The following is a 17,537-nucleotide window of genomic DNA, read 5'->3' as shown; positions in this document are numbered from 1 at the left end:
CCCCAGGCTTCCTCACCCTCCTCCCACCTCGGGGTTGGGGGTTAGGGGGATGCTCCTCTTGGGTGCAAAGCAAAGTACTTCCCAGTTTGGAAGAGATGGTGACTATCTTAAAACTAGCTTTAGGCTGACTCTGAACTTCTGATCCTCCTGCCTCAGCCTCCTGAGACTCTGCCTCCAATTTAAAGACAAATTAAAAAAAAAAAAAAAAAAAGGACTGGGGATGTGGCTCAGTGATTGAAAGCCCCTGGGTTCAATTCTCGGTGCCAGGTGTGTGTGGCGGCGCTCACTAGACGCAGAGCACAGTTCCTTTAATTAGACCTGCAGATTCAACCGGGAGCCCGGTGAGTGCGGTGGAGATGCGCTCTGGGGACTCGGCCCTGGGCAGCACCATGGCCAGCGCCCGCCGCTTGTCCAGGCTCTGGGGGGAGGGAGGGAGGCAGCTCACCACCCCTGGGGGCTTGAGGCCACCCGGCGCAGTCCCGAAAGGGGCGGGAGACGATTTCGTCTCCTTGGCTGCCCACCCGGGTAAACAGACGACAGACACGTTGTGCAGCAAAACAGGTTTTAATGCTTCGAGCTCCCACTTCCTTCCACAGGGCTTTGTTTTAAATATAACAAAATGAGGTAAATCGCGTTGGGTATGTACACGTTATGGACAGGCGCCAGGCTGCGGCGGCGACGAGGGGGCTGTCGCAGGGGTCACCGCCGCGGACGGCCGAGGCCAGCCCCGCAACGCGAGCGCGTCCATCGTCCTGAGGAGAGTGCGCACGCGGGCGCGGGCGCTTAGAAGCATTTGCGGTGCACGATGGAGGGGCCCGCCTCGTCGTACTCCTGTTTGGTGATCCACATCTGCTGGAAGGTGGACAGCGAGGCCAGGATGGAGCCGCCGATCCACACCGAGTACTTGCGCTCAGGAGGTGCGATGATCTGCAAGAGAGCGCGTCAGGAGGGCCGTCCGCCTGCCCGCGCGCCCACCCACTCACCCGGCCGGCCGCTGCTCACCTTGATCTTCATGGTGCTGGGAGCCAGGGCCGTGATCTCCTTCTGCATGCGGTCAGCGATACCTGGGTACATGGTGGTGCCCCCCGACATGACGTTGTTGGCGTACAGGTCCTTCCTGATGTCGATGTCGCACTTCATGATGCTGTTGTAGGTGGTCTCATGGATTCCCGCCGACTCCATGCCTGGGGTCGTGGGGGACAGCGTGAGCGGCCCGGCAGGGGGCGGCGGGGCCAGGAGCGGCGGGACCTGGGAGCTGGGGGAGGGGGAGCGGCGGGACGGTTGGGGGGCGGTGAGAGGCGGGGGGACCTCGGGCGGCGGGGTCGGGGCTTACCGATGAAGGAGGGCTGGAAGAGCGTCTCCGGGCAGCGGAAGCGCTCATTGCCGATGGTGATGACCTGCCCGTCGGGCAGCTCGTAGCTCTTCTCCAGGGAGGAGGAGGAGGCGGCAGTGGCCATCTCGTTCTCGAAGTCCAGGGCCACGTAGCACAGCTTCTCCTTGATGTCACGCACAATCTCGCGCTCAGCTGCGGGGGACAGAGGCAGCGGCGGCGGCCTCAGCACCGAGCCCCGGGGCACGCGCGCGCCCGCCCACCCTCCCGTCCGGGCAGCCCGGGCTGCGCACCTGTGGTCACGAAGGAGTAGCCACGTTCTGTGAGAATCTTCATCAGGTAGTCGGTGAGGTCGCGGCCGGCCAGGTCCAGGCGCATGATCGCGTGCGGCAGGGCGTAGCCCTCATAGATGGGCACGTTATGGGTGACGCCGTCGCCGGAGTCCAGCACGATGCCTACGCCGGGATCAGGCAGCGCCTGAGCCGCAGGTCCGCGAATGCGGGCCCCCGGGCGCGGCAGGATCGGGGGGCGGGGGCGGGGGGCGCGGGGTTGGGCACCCGCAGGGACTCACCCGTGGTCCGGCCGGAGGCGTAGAGAGAAAGCACCGCCTGGATGGCCACGTACATGGCGGGCACGTTGAAGGTCTCAAACATGATCTGGGTCATCTTCTCGCGATTGGCCTTGGGGTTCAGGGGGGCCTCTGTGAGCAGCGTGGGATGCTCCTCGGGGGCCACGCGCAGCTCGTTGTAGAAGGTGTGGTGCCAGATCTTCTCCATGTCGTCCCAGTTGGTGATGATCCCGTGCTCGATGGGGTACTTCAGAGTCAGGATACCTCTCTTGCTCTGGGCCTCGTCGCCCACGTAGGAGTCCTTCTGACCCATGCCCACCATGACGCCCTGCCAGAGGAGAAGACACCATGCACTGGTTACCGCGGTCTTTAGGACCCATAACACGCGGACCATCCCAGCTCCCTCTGGAAGAGAAGCCTGACCTGGTGGCGAGGCCGGCCCACAATGGAGGGGAACACAGCCCTAGGGGCATCATCACCGGCGAAGCCAGCTTTCACCAGGCCAGAGCCATTGTCACACACGAGGGCGGTGGTCTCATCTTCGTCGCACATGGTGTCTGGTTTCTGCAAGGTGGTGACCAACAGCAGTCACTAAGAAGCTTCTGGGGAGAAAAGGCCCCCATGCCCCAGGACCTTCCACCCCAAGGACCCAGAGACACCCCAGTGCTGAGCCTCAGTGCAGCCAGAGGAGCCCGGGGCACATGGCAGGGGCTCAGGAATGCTGTCCCAGAGGAAGGGCACACTGAAAAATTCTCCATGGTGGGTCCAGAGGACACTGCCCGCCAGGCGCCACTGCACTCCACCTGCTCCAGGAGCTAGGCTCTAGCTCAGAGGGGTTTAAGCTGGGCTGTCTGCTCCTGGCCAGCTAGAGGGTGTAAGGATTGGCCCACAGACCAGCTTTGGTGCCCCATCTAGGGAGAGGTGGTCTGTTCTGGACACCCTGAACATTTCTGACTTAGGAGGGACACTTGCATCTGTCTGCCATCCTGAGGAAAGTGGTCCTAGCTGCCACTGGTGCTAGGTTGGGGGAGCTGGCTTCAGAAAATAAAGCAGTGCTATGAATCTCCCAAAGCACATCCTAAAATTGATCTCCTCAGGTATGTCCTGAACACCAGGGAGAGCAGTCCGATTGGAGAAGTTTCCAGCTGATTGTCTTCTCCTTAAGGCCCTTGAAATGTGGAGTGCCATGGCACACGCCTGTAATCTCAACTCCCCTGGAGGCTGAGGCAGGATGGCGAGTTTGGGGCAAACTTGGGCAACATGGTAAAGCCCCATCTCAAAAAATAGAGCACCTGGGACTTGAAGGAGGCACAGGGTGGCCCAGGCCTGGGGCTGGACAGCTGGCTCTGCCCTTGTCCTAGGAGTTCCCCCCAAGTTCCCACCTTGTCCTGTCCCCTTTCCCACTCCACCCTACCTGGGCGGGTGACTACACCTGCTGTTCTTCGGCTGAGGCCCTGGTCGCTCCAGGAGGGAAGCGGGCTTCACTGGGAGCTGTCCGCTGCAGTGACTGCTTGTCCCCTTGCTCAGGTTTTATATAGCCCGTGGGCGCTCCAGCCACGCCGCCCCGCAGGAATGTCGCTGCCCTTCTCAAGCCATATTTGGGTGTTGGACACTAGAGTCCCTTCCTTCAGCTGGTTCTCCGCATGGGCCCCGCCCGGATCCCCTGCACTGACCAAAGAAGGAGCAGGCTGGCCCTGGCCCAGGTAACTCGGACCAGGCCGTATATGGAGTGTCTCCCCAGCGGGCTGCCCCTCCCGACCCGCCCAGTTGCCTGCCAGAGTCGGGTGGGGCAAGGGCCCCTGCACACCCACGGGGCTGGTTAGCGCCCCTGCTCTGGAGCTGCACCTGTTTCAAGGCCTCCCTGCAGTCTACCTCACACCCACTGGGCACTCCAAAGGTGCTGACAGCTGACCTCCTGCTCCCCTCCCCTCTCAGCTCTCTCCCAGGCCCCACGCTGCTGCAGGCAGCTTCCTGAGGAGCTGGCGGCCAGGTGGGCTCAGAGGGGAGCCCTCCAGGCAGGGAAGGAAGGGAGCCCTGCCGGATAACCCCCTCCCTCCCCAATCCAGTGGCTCAACCAGGACAGCCCCTCCCCACCCTGGAGGCCACCGAGGGGAGGGAGTGGGGAGGGCATGCAGCTGTTGCAATTGGCGTGTAGGGTGGAGCAGTGGAAGGAGGTGGGGCTTGGCAACAGGCCTTGAGGGAGCCGGTGGGGTGCCACAGCCCCCAGGAGCTCCTGAGGGATGAAGGGTGGGGTATGCACCCCCTGCTCCAGGACTCTCAACCCTGCATGGCTGGGCTGAGCTGGCATCCACCTCCCACCTCAGTGGCCCCTGAGTGTGTCCCTTTCCTGGGGCTGAAAGAAGGGTCCTAACCTGCAACTAGCTAGGCCTGGAGGTGGAAGAAGGGTCTGTGTGGGGGGAGTGTCTTCACTGAGAGGACCCATGCTGGACTCCCCCTCTCCCACAAGGGCTGAACAAACCCTTTATATTTAGAGGATGATGTCCACTGGCCAGGCTGCTCCCAGTCCACCTTAGAGTCACCACCTGCCAGAGCTGTGCTGGGGCTATTTATACCACTGATATATAGGGATCTGCCTTTGCGTTTCTAGGACTTGGATCTGCTGTGACAAGGTGGAGCAGGGTCAGCAGAGGTCATCAGTGGGAGCTTGGCTTCATTTGGTGGGGGACAAGGACAGCCCAAAAGGAAGTGTTCTGTGAAGAGCTCAGTGATGGGTGCAAGCCAGAAGGGAGGCCTTGGCTTCTGTGCAACGCAGTTCAGGCTTAGTGTGGAAGGAACAGCGAGAGTAGGAGAGTGCTCTGGTTGGGGGAGCAGCCTTCCCTGGGTTGGCACAGCCACCCAGCAGTGGGAAGGGGCCGCGGAAAGCTTTCCCAATTACTCTGGAGAATGGGTGACCACATTTCACTTTTAACGCGGCGTCTGCTGGCAAGAGTAGATGGTGGCCAGAGTGCACTGTATGTACCTCTTAGGAGGATGTGCTGTTTGGGCCCTCAGCAGGTAGACTGGCCTGCCTCTCCCAGGGCAAGGAGTCTGAAGGGGGAGTCCCTGAAAGGCAGACACTGACAGCCGTAAAGAGAGGCCCACCTGGCGCTCCACCCATGTGACTGCTGGTTTGACAGGCCCCTGACAGTCACCCAGGCCCCCAGCCCACTCTGGTCTCTCAGTGGCCAACAGACCAGAGACTGGTGGAGGAGCACTTAGGCTCAGCCACACAGCGCAGCTCCCCTCTGCTGAGCAAGTTAATCCTGCACAGGCCCCAGCTGTGGGGGAACCCAGGCCTTGCGTGTGAGGGAAGGGCTCCAACAATACCTATACTCTTGTCACTTTGAACACTTATACTTTGACAGGGGCTCACCAAGGTGCCCTGGTGGGGCTCTGGATCTTCTCCAAGGAGGAGGCAAAGGCTTCTTGAAATACAAACCAAGGACTTCAGGAGCAGCTGTCCCCTAGAGAAGATACCTTCCCTAACAGGCTACCCATCCACAAGTGTGGGGGACCGAGGCTCCAGAAGAAAAGGCCTGGTCCTTCTGGCCTCTTCCTCTTCTATGATGGCTACCTCCAGACTGAGGATTCAAATGCAGTGGGGCCCCTCTGTGCCCCTTCCCCACACCCAGTGCACTCTGGGATCAAGCAGATCCTGATCTGCCTCCCCTGACTGCTAAGTGACCTTGGGTAAGTCATTTCTGGAAGATTCCAGCATCTGCAGCTGGATCAAAGTGTTCCTTGGGACTGAGCCAAGTTGTACTAGTGAGTGCCTGGGCCCTGGGTGTCCTTCCTCCTGTGACTGGGAGGGTTTGCGGGGGGGAAAGGGGCTGGAGAGGTCAGGGACAGCGGTAGTAACCCATGGTGGGAGGGCCAGTGCAACATTCACCGTATTTGGAGCTTGCGCAGATAATTCTAGCATTATTAAAAGTGACAAAACCCACAACCAATAAACGACCCATGTTTCAACTTTGGGAGTGCAAACTATGGCACATGCCTATGATGCCAGTGGCTCAGAAGGCTGAGGCAGGAGGATCACAAGTTCAAAGCCAGTCTCAACAATGGCAAGGTGCTAAGCAACTCAGTGAGACCCTGTCTTTATTAAGTAAATAAAATACAAAATAAGGCTGGGGATGTGGCTCAGTAGTTGAGTGCTCCTGAGTTCAATACCCAGTACCAACCTCCCCCACCCCCCAAAAAAACACCCCTCTTGAGGACTAAGGCATGCATTCCCAAGGGCCAAGTACACAGAGGAGAAAGTAGACCTGCAGGACTGAGCTCTCCCTGGGGTGGAGATAGCTGGAAGAACATCGAAACTGGATCTGCAAGAGGGGTGGTATCAGGAGCAGCGGTGATGGGGACCAGGGCTGCGAAGCAATGGCCAAGAGCAGAGGAGAGTTCACACCGGCTCCCACCAGAGGCCACAAAGCAGAGGGTACAGACAGTCCCCAGTACCCGGCCTCCTTCTCCATGGAACCACATCCCCTTGGGGGGGGGGTCTCCCAAGTGGCCCAGGTCAGCCTCAAGCCTGTGATCCTCACAACCTCCTGAGTCTCTGGGCTTCCTAGTGTTCCTGGCTCCATACACTCTAAGAAGTATTTCAGTTTCTTCTGGCTGGAGTATTACAGGGGTTTATGGGTTGGATGTGAGGTGTCCCCCAAAAGCTCCTGTTAATGCCCAAATGTTCAGAGGTGAAGTGATTAGATCCTGAGCTGTCACCTATCTGCCCTTGCCAGTCTGAATGGATGGACTGGGTGGTGACCACAGGCAAGTGGGCATGGCTGAAGACGGGCACTGGGGCTGCCGTGGAAGGGTGCATCTTTCCTGGGCCCACCCCTGCCCACCTCTTCCCTCAGCCACACCACTCCTCTCCTCCCAGCGACCAAGGAATAATTCTCTGAAACCTTGAGCCAAAATACTCTTCCTCCCTTTGTTGTTCTTGGGTATTTGGTCACAATGATGGAAAGGTGATGGACACAGAATCTGTTTCCTCCTTACTTTTAACTTTTTATTTGTGTGTGTGTGTGAGGTACTGGGAATCAAACTTAGGAGTGTTCTACCTCTGAGCCACATCTCCAGTCCCTTTTTTCCCAAATGTGTGTTTTCCTTCTTTCTTCACATACCTTTCCTAAATATAGGCTTTCCCCTCCTCAAGTGCTTACTGGGCAACTGGCGTCTGGTAAACGCACTGTTCACACGAGGCAGGCACTCAGGGTCTCAATAGCATGGGAAGAGAGCTCCTCAGCAGGCCCTAGTGTGCTCAGAAGGTGCAGGAGGCCTGGGATCCAGACCCGGCTCCAGGCTTCAGGCAGCTCCTCCACTTAGGGCCCAGCTTGTCTGCCTGTCCTGGACCCCCTCACATACCCCCAAGGCCAGCTGCTGGGTTCACTGCTGTCACCCAAGGCCCCCAGTGGGCCTTGATAGCGTGTATAAGACGGGCAAACACCCTCTACAGGATATGGGTCGCACCCAGAGTCATCGTCTGTTACTTGATTTACCCAAAATCATTAATGATAAAGAGTGATATGGAGCAATTCTAAAAGCAAGGCAGAAAAATGTATTTAAAACCATGTCTCAATTCCAATTTTACTGTTCTGGAGCTGTTAAGCCCAGACAGCCAGGGAGCAGCCTCCCTCCCTGCCAGGAAGGCCACACCTCACTACAGAACCCTGGGGCCTGGGCATCGGCCTGGCTTCAGGTGGAACCCTTGCCTTATGCAGGGGATGACTGTGGTGGCAGATGGAGGTGGAAGGAGCCCATGTCCCCAGAGCACTGTGTCATCACAGTTAATGTCGTGTGAACTGAAGTTTGGTCTTCTAGCCACTGACCTGTGACGGTACCTCCAACAAGCTCCTGACCTGGCTCTGACACGGGGTCGCCAAGTTCCTTCCCAACTAGCAATGGGCGCGAGAGGGACCGCCAACTGGGCTCTGCACCACATTTGACTTCTGACCTTCTCAGCTGTCGGGCAAGCAGCTAGTGAGACTCGCCTGGCCAAGAGTGGCTGGCCAGCAATGCCTGCTATTCTGCTTTTATCTAAAGCCAGACAGTGCCCAGTGACAACTGGTTAGGTCAGAGAGATTGGAGAAAACAAACCCCAGGGGTCTCCAGCATGGTGAATAGTAGTGATGAGGGCAACTACGGTGATGACTGAAGAAACGCCACTAGCACCAGACTACCACCCACAGCGACAGCGGGGGTGGGGGGTAGGGTGTCAGAAGATAACACCAACTGTTATCCACTGAAGTACTTTTACTGAAACTCATTCATTTATGTGCAAGTTAAAAATGCTCCCAGTAACTTACTCAGTTATCAAACTTGTGGGAAGCCATTCTCGCATGTGATTGGGCACCTCCCAGATTGGGTGTGAGGCGTTCGGAGCTATCCCCACCCTCTCCAGGTGCGAAGCCTGTCCGTGTGTGTGTGTGCGTGTGTGTGTGTGGGGGGGGTGACTGACCACTGATCCTGAGGCCAATCACTGACCCTGACCTTGGAATGCTGCCCCCCTCAACCTTCATTGGATGGAATTTTCCCCTGAATTTCTTGTTCCCCAATAAAATGCCACTGTCTGGTGTGCTCTCTCTCTCTCCTGCTAGTCCTGAATAAGCCTTGCTGCCCCACCAGGTGGTTCGAGGGGAGAGCTATCTCGGACCTGGTCATAGAAAAAGGCAATTGAGTCTGTGTGTGTTTATTTTGATCTCACTAGTTAACTTCTATGCCACAAACCTCTTTAATGAAACCAGCGTGCTGGTCGCCTGGTGGACAAACCCACATGACTTAGACCCACTCTTTTTTTGCTTTTAATTCTGTTAAGTCAGTAAAATATGACATTTATCTTGCTAGACAGGTATTTCCCACTAGTCCCAAACAAAATAGAAGTCAAACACCGTAGATCCTCTCCAGTGTCATAAACATCAGAGATACTCTAGGGCCCTCCTCACTTTTAAGGGTCATGGACCCCGAGGCCTAGAAGTGATGTGTGCACGTGCAGCCAGAACAAGGATGAGCCACAAAACTCACTGGACCACGTTACAGAGAACAGAGAGGGTCAGCTGGGCATGGCGGCCTATGATCCCAGCACCTCAGGGACTGAGGCAGGACGACAACCAACCCAGGCAACTTAGGGAAACCCCATCTCAAAATTTTAAATAATTAAGAAAATAAAAAAGGCTGGAGATGTAGCTTGGTGGTATAGCATCCTTGCATTCAACCTCCAGTACCACAAAATTATGAAGAGAAAGGGCAGTAAGTGCACAGACAACTGATAAAGCCAAAATCACAGTACAGCAAATTATATCAGCTTCCAAATACAGCAGAGAAAGTTCTGCTGCACGTGATACCATAGTGCACGAGCTCCCCAGTGTTTAAGGCCTCAAATTTTATAAGGACACACTTGTACAGATCTTAGAAAGTGACCAGTTGTAGAACACTTTACATTTGTCCCTGGACGTAATATTCATAATTTGCTTTCAAAACAAACTCAAAATACGGGTTGGACTTGAGGCTTCCCAGCTGGTCTGCCTGTAGCAGGCCCTGCACCTCTGGCAGGTACTCACTGAGCCGGACGCCTGTGGACAAGAACAAAAGCACTTTTACTGTACAGAACTCTCCAGCACATTGGACCCATGCCTGTGCGAGCTGCCTCCCGCCCCCCACCCCCAGCAAGTAGGCTGGCAGAGTTGCCCCCCTGAGGTCTCTTCTGCAGGTGGACAGCGCCTCCTTGCAAGCTTCAGCAGATGTGGAGTCCTACACTTTCCCACAGTGTAGGTCACACTTAACAATCACTTGAAAACAACATTGAGTAGTTTCTTCCCCAGCTGGGAAACCCTTTGGCAGAGAGGCTGTCAACAGCATTGGCATGGTGCCTCAGGGGTAATGACTGAGGTCTGACCAGCAGGCAGCACAGCCTTTTGGCCCACAGAGGCCACTCCAAGGAGCACCAGCCAGATAGGCCAGGCAAGGTGAGATCTCCATGGGTACAAGAAAGCATGAGAAATTTCTTCATTTGACAAGTGAAGAAAATGAACCAAAATTTTAAATTAATAAGACTAAGATATAATTTGTTACATCACCATAAGTTCTGAAAACCAAGTTTTGGTTTTAAAAACAAAGTACTCCCAGTGTCTAGCACCATTTTTTTGTATTTCTCACAGAATAAAAATCTGGATTAATAAATGTTAGAGGCTAAATCTGAAATGTGTATATTACTTACTGCCATTAACACACTTTTAGCAAAAACCTTTTCTCTGTAAAGTACTATTACTCTTGAGAAGATACCACCTGGGTGTCAGAAGGTCAGCCTCCAGAAAATCCCACCTTGCATCTGGCTTTAGGGCACGAGGCCCATCCTCCTTCAGGGAAGGGGTTCAGGACGCTGCACACCTCCCTCCCCATGATTGTGACCAAGCCAACCCTTGGCCTGCTGAATACAGCCTTCAATCTTCAAGAGAAGTCAGGAAACAACACTGATAAGTACCCCCAATGAGCAGGTATTGGCAACTGCCTAAAAAAAAAAAAAAAACCCCGGTGCTCCCAGGGGACATGGCATCTCACTCCACAAGGCAAGGTGCTTTGTCACAGGGTCAATTTCTTGTCTGTAGGATGAACTCAGCCATGGGTTGCAGCCACCCTGGACCCCCAGAGCCCACATTGCAGTGTCAGTTCACATTGGAACCTGTTCTTATATGACAGCCCTATGTGGAAAGGGCCCCAAAGGCAGGATGGCTACATGCCCCTCTAAGTTATAGGAGCTTCTCCTGGTGTCCGTCTGTGTACAAAACTCAACAATTCTGTGTAGAACCAGGACTTTCTGTTCTTGCTCTCTCTCTGTTCCATCATTTACTGGGTGTGGGTGCTGAGCACCAAGAACTAAGCTCTACACATGTCCATGAACACCTGCTCACAAGGCTGGGCCCTCCCAACACTTATCTGATCAGCTAGAGCCTCTGCAAGTGCAGATAGCCGTCATGTCCAGTGTCTTCCCAACTCCAAACACAGACACAGGTTAGCTCTCATGAACTTCCAGCAAAAGGCTCTGCAGCTCAGAACACTGGCTGTGGGGCCTGGTGCTTCTCTGGGGTCCCTTCTTTATGTGGCTAAGCCAGAGACCCTGGCCTGTGGAAATGCCACACAGGACAGAGGCACGGCAGGAGGACCTGGTCTAGAGGAGCTGGGCACACTGATGTGCTTGTAATTCCACATTTAACAACCAACATTCTCTGGGCGACTCCCACATGCCAGACAGCAGGCCAGGCGTGTTGTGTGAGAATGCACCATGTATTTTGCAGGTTTGTGCCCTTAAGGCGTCCAGTGCATGGATGTGTTGACCTGACGAACAGTTCTTTCATTCAGGAGGGCCCTGGGCTTGCCATCATACACCCCTCCCAATGATGATGGAGGAGTGTCTCTGCCTGGAGCTCAGTCTGTTCTGCACATAGCCTGGATTCTGGCACCCCACACCCTAACTTCATGAGTCTACAATAAACATGAGTCATATTTGTTTTCATGTATAAAATGTGCAGTCTCTCATCTTTTGTCCAATATTCTGAATATTTTCTGCTCCTGGAACGTGAAAGGCAGTTTATAAAAGCTTGTTTTCTCAAATTCACCTTTCCCTCAAGAATGAACACTGTATCTGAAACAGCCTATTCACCTATTTATCACCAAATGAAATTTTGCTTACTGCCTTCTGCACAAAACACACACATAAAACAGATTACTCTCTTGTTTGTCAGTGAATCCTAGTCTTAAACAGATTTGTACAAATATCTTCTAGTTTGTTCTTAAGTACGGTATGGTCAGTGACCCCTCATAGCTCATTTCACCTTATAGCTCATAATACACCCCAGAGCTCACAGCTAATTAGAAACCTTCAGCCTTCACAAAAGTTAAATGAAAAATCAAAGGAACTCTTACTGCCATCAGTTACAGGTTTGGGGAGTCACACCAGTGGTGGCCATGGTGTCCCTCCTGCATCACTACTTTGCTTTTCTTGCTACACTCTCAGCCCCTTTCACTTTTTATTTGAGATAGGATCTCACTAAGTTGCCCAGGTTGGCCTCAAATTTGTGATCCTTCTGTCTGAGCCTACTGAGTTGCTGGGATTACAGTGCATGCCACTGCACCTGGCTGAAATTGCTTTATCTTAAATCCACTGTCATTTGACATTTGGACAAATACCCACTATCCAAAGACTTGTAAACTGAGAAGTGATTCTGTGATTTTTTTTTTTTTTTTTTTTGGATACCAGGGATTGAACCCAGGGGTGCTTTACCTCTGAGCCACATTCCCAGCCCTTTTTATTTTGAGACAGGGTCTTGCTAAGTTACCTAGGGCCATGCTAAATTGCTGAGGCTGGCTTTTAATTTGTGGTTCTCCTGCCTCAGCCTCATGAGCCACTAGGATAACAGGCATGCACTACCATGCCTGGCTGATACTGTAATTTCTTTTCTCTTTAACACAATACCGTTGTTTTATGTATTTATTTTTACGTGGTGCTGAGGATTGAACCCAGCGCCTTACATGTGCCAGGCAAGTGCTCCACCACTGAGCCAAAAACCCAGCTCCTGATACTGTGATTTCTAATAGTAACAAAATGCTTACCATCTTTTAAAAGTTTCTGTAGGATTTTCACAAAGACACTGTCTTTAGACACTTCGATTGGATCATCTTTACCATCTGAACTGGACCAGCTAGAAAACAAAAACACATGAAGGAAATAGCACCATCACTCTTGTGGTCCCATCTGGATGCAATGGGGATGGATAGCGCTCTCTGTGATGGTGGTCAAAGCTGAACAACAGGCCTGCAGTGTGGACATGCTCCCAGCCACCACCGACCTGACTTCCAGACACAGGAGGAACCTCAGACAGCATATACCAGTGCATGGGTACGGTTATGAATTCAAGCCTGTCTCACACTGCCTGGGTGGCAGAAGGGAGCTCCTCTTCTAGCCCTGCTCTGAAGTGCTCAACACGCAAGCCACCAAACACCAGCACCAACAAGAAGCAGGACAAGGCTCCTCTTGGTTGCCTGGGATAGGACAATGAACTGAGGGCCATACAGTGGGTGCTTGAGCATCACAACAAAGCTCCTCAGGGACCCAGCTGCACCTCCCAGGTCCACACCTGGGCCCAGCTCCCCTGGGGCTCATGTCTGACCAGGAATGCCAGGGGTGGAAATCCCCCTCTGCACAGACAAGAGGGCTGTGGCCTCCCAGACTGTCTCAAGCAGCAGGTCACATTCTGTGGCAGCATTGCAAGCAGCAAACTGCATGAGCACTTCCTGCTGTTGAGCACCGGCACCCGGCGACGAATAGCTGGACCGGGGCACGTACTCGTCCCTCTGCAGGGCTCTGCAGAGGATTTCCAGCTTCAGGTCGTCAATGTTCACATCTTCATCCTTTACAGCAAAACAAAGCATCCTGGTTAAATTCTGGCTGTCACAAAGAAAGAGTCTTCAATTTTATTTATGTCAACTCCTAATCCTGCATAAATAGTGTCTTTGCTTTTAATATTGATACTATAGTTTATCATTTTTAAAAACTCCTTTTAAGACATTAGTACTGTTTAGAAAGGGAAGCCAACTGCCCTATGCAAGTTAGCTTTGGATCACTACACTCCAGGTCATCAAGAACTGCAAGAGATAGATTCTTTTTTTTTCTTTCTTTCTTTTTTTTTCTTTTTTTTTTTTATAGTGCTAGGGATTGAACCCAGGGCTTTGTGCATGTGAGGAAAGCAATCCACCAACTGAGCTAAATCTCCAGCCTCAGGTTAAGGTTATTAAATGAGGTTGTACAAAAGCTAACCTTGGGGGATTGGGGCTGTAGCTCAGTTGGTAGAGTGCTTGCCTAGCATATGTGAGACACTGGGTTTGATCCTCAGTACCATATAAAAATAAAATAAAGATATTGTGTCCATTTACTATAAAAAATATTTTTAAAAAGCTAACCTTGGGGGCTGGGGCTGTAGCTCACTTGCCTAGCACCTGTGAGGCACTGGGTTTGGTCCTCAGCACCACATATGAATGAGCAAAATAAAGGTGCACTGACAACTAAAAAAGTGTTTGGAGAAAAAAAAAAAAAAAAAAAAGCTAACCTTGGGTTTTTAAGATCCACCAAACAACTCCCATTCACCCTGCCCTAACAGAAGGCCTTCCTGCAGAGCAGCACAATCTTTTGAAAGTGAGAACACTCCCCTTAAGGTGAGCGCTGTGAGGAAAATACCTCAGAATGCTGAAAAGCTGCTGTTATCTATCTGTGCACTAGAACATGAGAGTTACCAGGAACCGGAGCCCCATGGCAGCTCTGCTCCAGGCTGAGGCCTGAGAGCCTGGGCAACTGCCTCACCTCTTCGATATACTCGAGCAAGTCCAGAGCCTTCTTGAAATCATACTCGTTGGCTCTTCTGTTTTCTTCACAGATGTACAGCTGCAACGAATTACACGAGGCAGGTCATTCTCAGCTATCAGCATAATGCCAGAGAACTTGGGAGAAGCCACTCTGTCCTAGAGTGAGCTAGAGGCTTTTAAGGCCGAGAACCATGACCCAGGTGGAGGCCAGTGAGCTGCACCACAGCAGGCTGGCCTGGTGGGAGGTGTGTGTGGGGTGCTGGTCTACTCAGGAGGAAAAAGCACTGGCCAGCTTGCCCATGCAACCCCCTCCTAGCCATACCCTCGGGCACACTTGGTTCCCAGGAAAGAGGCATGGGTGGCACCCATGGACCATACAAATCCTTTTCAGAACCATTTTGCTACGGAAGACTGAAGAGTGACATTCTAGAGGAAATATCTGAAGACTGAAGAGTGACATTGTGGAGGAAATATCAGTTGTACAATGCACTCTTCCTGTACCAGGAAAGTGAACTACAGGTGATTCCTCCTGGTCACGAGAGGTGGATCTGGAGGGCCAGGGGAGCAGCCCGGGTAGGTGGAGACTGGCCAGCACACACTGGGGTGTTGTGAGCATGGGAGCAGGAGGTGCAACACCTACACTGATAAGCTGTGGAGCTGTCAGCACGGGCATGGCACCGAGGCGCAGCTGTCTCTCTGCCAGAAGCTGCTCAGGCAGGGTCTCCTGGTGCAGCAGGAAGCGCTCCTGCTCAGCCATTGCTGGTGTTCCAAGGACAGAGAGGGAGAAAGATGAGACTTTCAAATCTGCAGTCACAAAGCAAAACTGATTACGACGACAAAGAGCTCTAGTGCCACGGCATTGCTACATCACAGCATTGCTGCACAATGACCTCAGGATGCCACCAGCACTGCTTCCTCCTGGCTGCTTCAAGAGGGACAGGGCCCAGACTCTAGCCCCAGTGTGGCTCAGCCTCATCCACACAGGGGAATGGGGCAAAGCCACCAGGGCACAAGAGAAGAGTAGTGCCTGCACAGACATGCGGCCAGTCTACTGGCCAGCACACAAAGCCTCTGTGTGCGCAGACTCTCTGGGCTGCTGGGCAGGTACTGATGTGCAGTCAAAGTACCTGCAGCACCACACATACTCAGTTTTTTAAAAAGTCAGCATGTTTGTGCACTTCCATACCTAGAAAAGCAGATCCAGAGGGTAGCTCAGGGAACTTGGACCTATTTCAACACAACTTATTTGGTGTGTTTTTTTCTAAAATTTACAGATTTCCCATATGGTTATTTATTTTCCCATACAGTTATTCATATAATTTTAAAGTCATGACAACAGTCTGAAGGGAATCCATCGAGAGACCTGAAAATAACCACTTGTGCAGACCTCAGTCTGTCCACACAGCAGAGGCTCCTCCTCCAGGCCTATTTATTTCACTACTTCCATGTGTGTGACAGTGGTGCTGGGAACTTAGATTGGAACCTTGCACGTGCCAGGCAGGCCCTCTACTACTGAGCTACACACACTCCCAGCCCCCTTCAATTTTTATTTTGAGAAAATTACAAATCTGTAGCTTCTGCGGGACCTGGCATGTCTCTGGGCATTCTGCCTGGCCTGCTGCTGGACAGTCTGACTACACATGTCCCCCTCTCATGGAGGGTGCAGTTGTCATGGCACACCACGTCCACAGACTTCAGCAGGTACTACCCGATCACCATGGTTCAGAGTCAAGCTCACAGAGTGGACACAGCATGCTACAGTCACCTAGTATTAAACACATCCAGGCTCTCTCAGTGGTTCCCAAATCAGAGGTGTGACCTAAGAGCCAACTGCAATTCTGGGTGATGGCTCTTGGGTTTCTATAATCTAGGGCTGCCTGTCTTTTGCATTGCTGAAATGTTAAATGTCCAGCTGAGTACTCTGTAAAAGGTTCTGCCCTTGAGGCATACTGGCTGCCCCCTTGTGACCAGATTCAGGATGAACACTTCAGGCAGGTGACAGCAGGTACCACCTGTCACACCACCCCAGGAAGCATGGGATGTGGGCTGTGTCTGATCTGTGTACCAACACTCTGAAAACCTGGGAACACCTTTTACCAGACCCAGAACTGAATGGGCCTGCCACCTTTTTGAGATGGGGGCCTTGCTAAGTTGCCCAGGATGGTCTTGAATTTGCTCCTGCCTTCGCCTCCAGAGCTGGTGGGACTGTAGACATGTGCAACAGCACCCAACTAATTCTAGTATCTTTTGGTGACCCATCATTCACTGTAATTGCAAAGTGGTGACATCAACCACCCTGTCCATATTAGCTGTCAATCATTTCTAAAGAAGCATTTTACTGACCCCCCCTTTTGGGGAACACTGTGGATTCATGGACTTTTACCTTCTTTTTACACACACACACTCTTTTAATTAATTAATTAATTAATTTGAGACAGCACCCTAAGTTGCTAAAGCTGGCCTCAAACTTGTGGTCCTCCTGCCTCATCCTCCTAAATTTCTGGGATTATGGGCATGTGCCACCATGTCCAGCCCTGGCTTTTCTTTCATAAACTGTGACATGCAATCCTTCACCATCACTCTTGACACTCAGAAGGAGCTATTCAAGGCTCTTGTACTTTCTGACTCAGCAGAACCCTCCTAGGTCACCTGGTCAACAGCCCCGTTTCTTCTCACTGGAAACTGGAAGAGATACCAGACTGCACAGGGCTCATGGCATGGGATGGTGTGGGGCCCTCAGACAAGACCCCACCCGAGATCTGCAATTTGAATATGTAACAGTTCTCTTTCATTTCACACTTGTGACTCCCTTCTTGGTTCTCAAAAACAAAACAGTATTTCCTCACTTCATCTACAAAACAGCTTCAGAACTCCACCAACAGCACGGCCTACGAGAAGCCCCATGTGAAGCCTGGGCTCTCTCTGCAGTCCCATCTTAGAGTACTTTAACTAGCCCTCCAGTCATGCTCACTTGAACTTACATGCATGCGTGTGTGTGTGTGTGTGTATACTTTTTTTGTATCAGAAATTGAATCCAGGAATTGAAGGGCGCTTAACCACTAAGCCTCATCCCCATCCCTTTTTTAATATTTTTATTTAGATACAGGGTTTCACTGAGCCATCTAGGGCCTTGCTAAGTTACTGAGGCTGGCTTTGAACTTGGGATCATCCTGCTTCAGCCTCTCAAACTGCTGGGATTACAGGCGTATGCCATTCTTCCCGACTTTTTATTCTTTAGGAATTCTGAATTAAAATATAAATTCTTTCCAAAGAATAAGGATTTCAAGCACA

The 17,537-nt window shown here is 52.4% G+C and overlaps 2 protein-coding genes across 4 annotated transcripts in view; both read right to left on the bottom strand.

The window, feature by feature from the left end:
• Positions 1–545: 545 nt before the first annotated feature.
• On the bottom strand, positions 546–3,437 carry Acta1 (actin alpha 1, skeletal muscle). 2 transcript variants are annotated; one of them, XM_026412460.2, is made up of 7 exons: positions 3,331–3,437; positions 2,322–2,462; positions 1,902–2,226; positions 1,624–1,785; positions 1,334–1,525; positions 1,003–1,184; positions 546–927 (listed from the first exon to the last, which is right to left on the bottom strand). In XM_026412460.2, the coding sequence occupies exons 2-7, from the start codon at positions 2,448–2,450 to the stop codon at positions 784–786; spliced, it is 1,134 nt and encodes a 377-aa protein (XP_026268245.1). In that variant the 5' UTR covers positions 2,451–2,462; positions 3,331–3,437; the 3' UTR covers positions 546–783. The 2 variants fall into 2 exon arrangements, with proteins under 2 accessions (XP_026268245.1, XP_026268236.1); XM_026412451.2 differs by having other exon boundaries at positions 3,313–3,421.
• A 1,830-nt stretch (positions 3,438–5,267) lies between these two features.
• The window catches only part of Nup133 (nucleoporin 133), a 50,073-nt gene continuing 37,803 nt past the window's right edge, over positions 5,268–17,537 (bottom strand). For both annotated transcript variants that reach the window (XM_026412927.2, XM_026412936.2), the window contains 5 exons: positions 14,887–15,005; positions 14,245–14,325; positions 13,234–13,298; positions 12,501–12,589; positions 5,268–9,466 (listed from right to left, as the gene is read on the bottom strand). In XM_026412927.2, coding sequence (XP_026268712.2) covers positions 9,330–9,466; positions 12,501–12,589; positions 13,234–13,298; positions 14,245–14,325; positions 14,887–15,005 — 491 coding nt within the window. In that variant the 3' untranslated portion in view covers positions 5,268–9,329. The remainder of the gene's footprint in view (positions 9,467–12,500; positions 12,590–13,233; positions 13,299–14,244; positions 14,326–14,886; positions 15,006–17,537) is intronic.

The sequence above is a fragment of the Urocitellus parryii genome, chromosome 9, assembly GCF_045843805.1.
Source record: "Urocitellus parryii isolate mUroPar1 chromosome 9, mUroPar1.hap1, whole genome shotgun sequence".
NCBI classification, from domain to species: Eukaryota; Metazoa; Chordata; class Mammalia; order Rodentia; family Sciuridae; genus Urocitellus; species Urocitellus parryii.
This window is presented reverse-complemented; position numbering and strand designations above follow the sequence as displayed.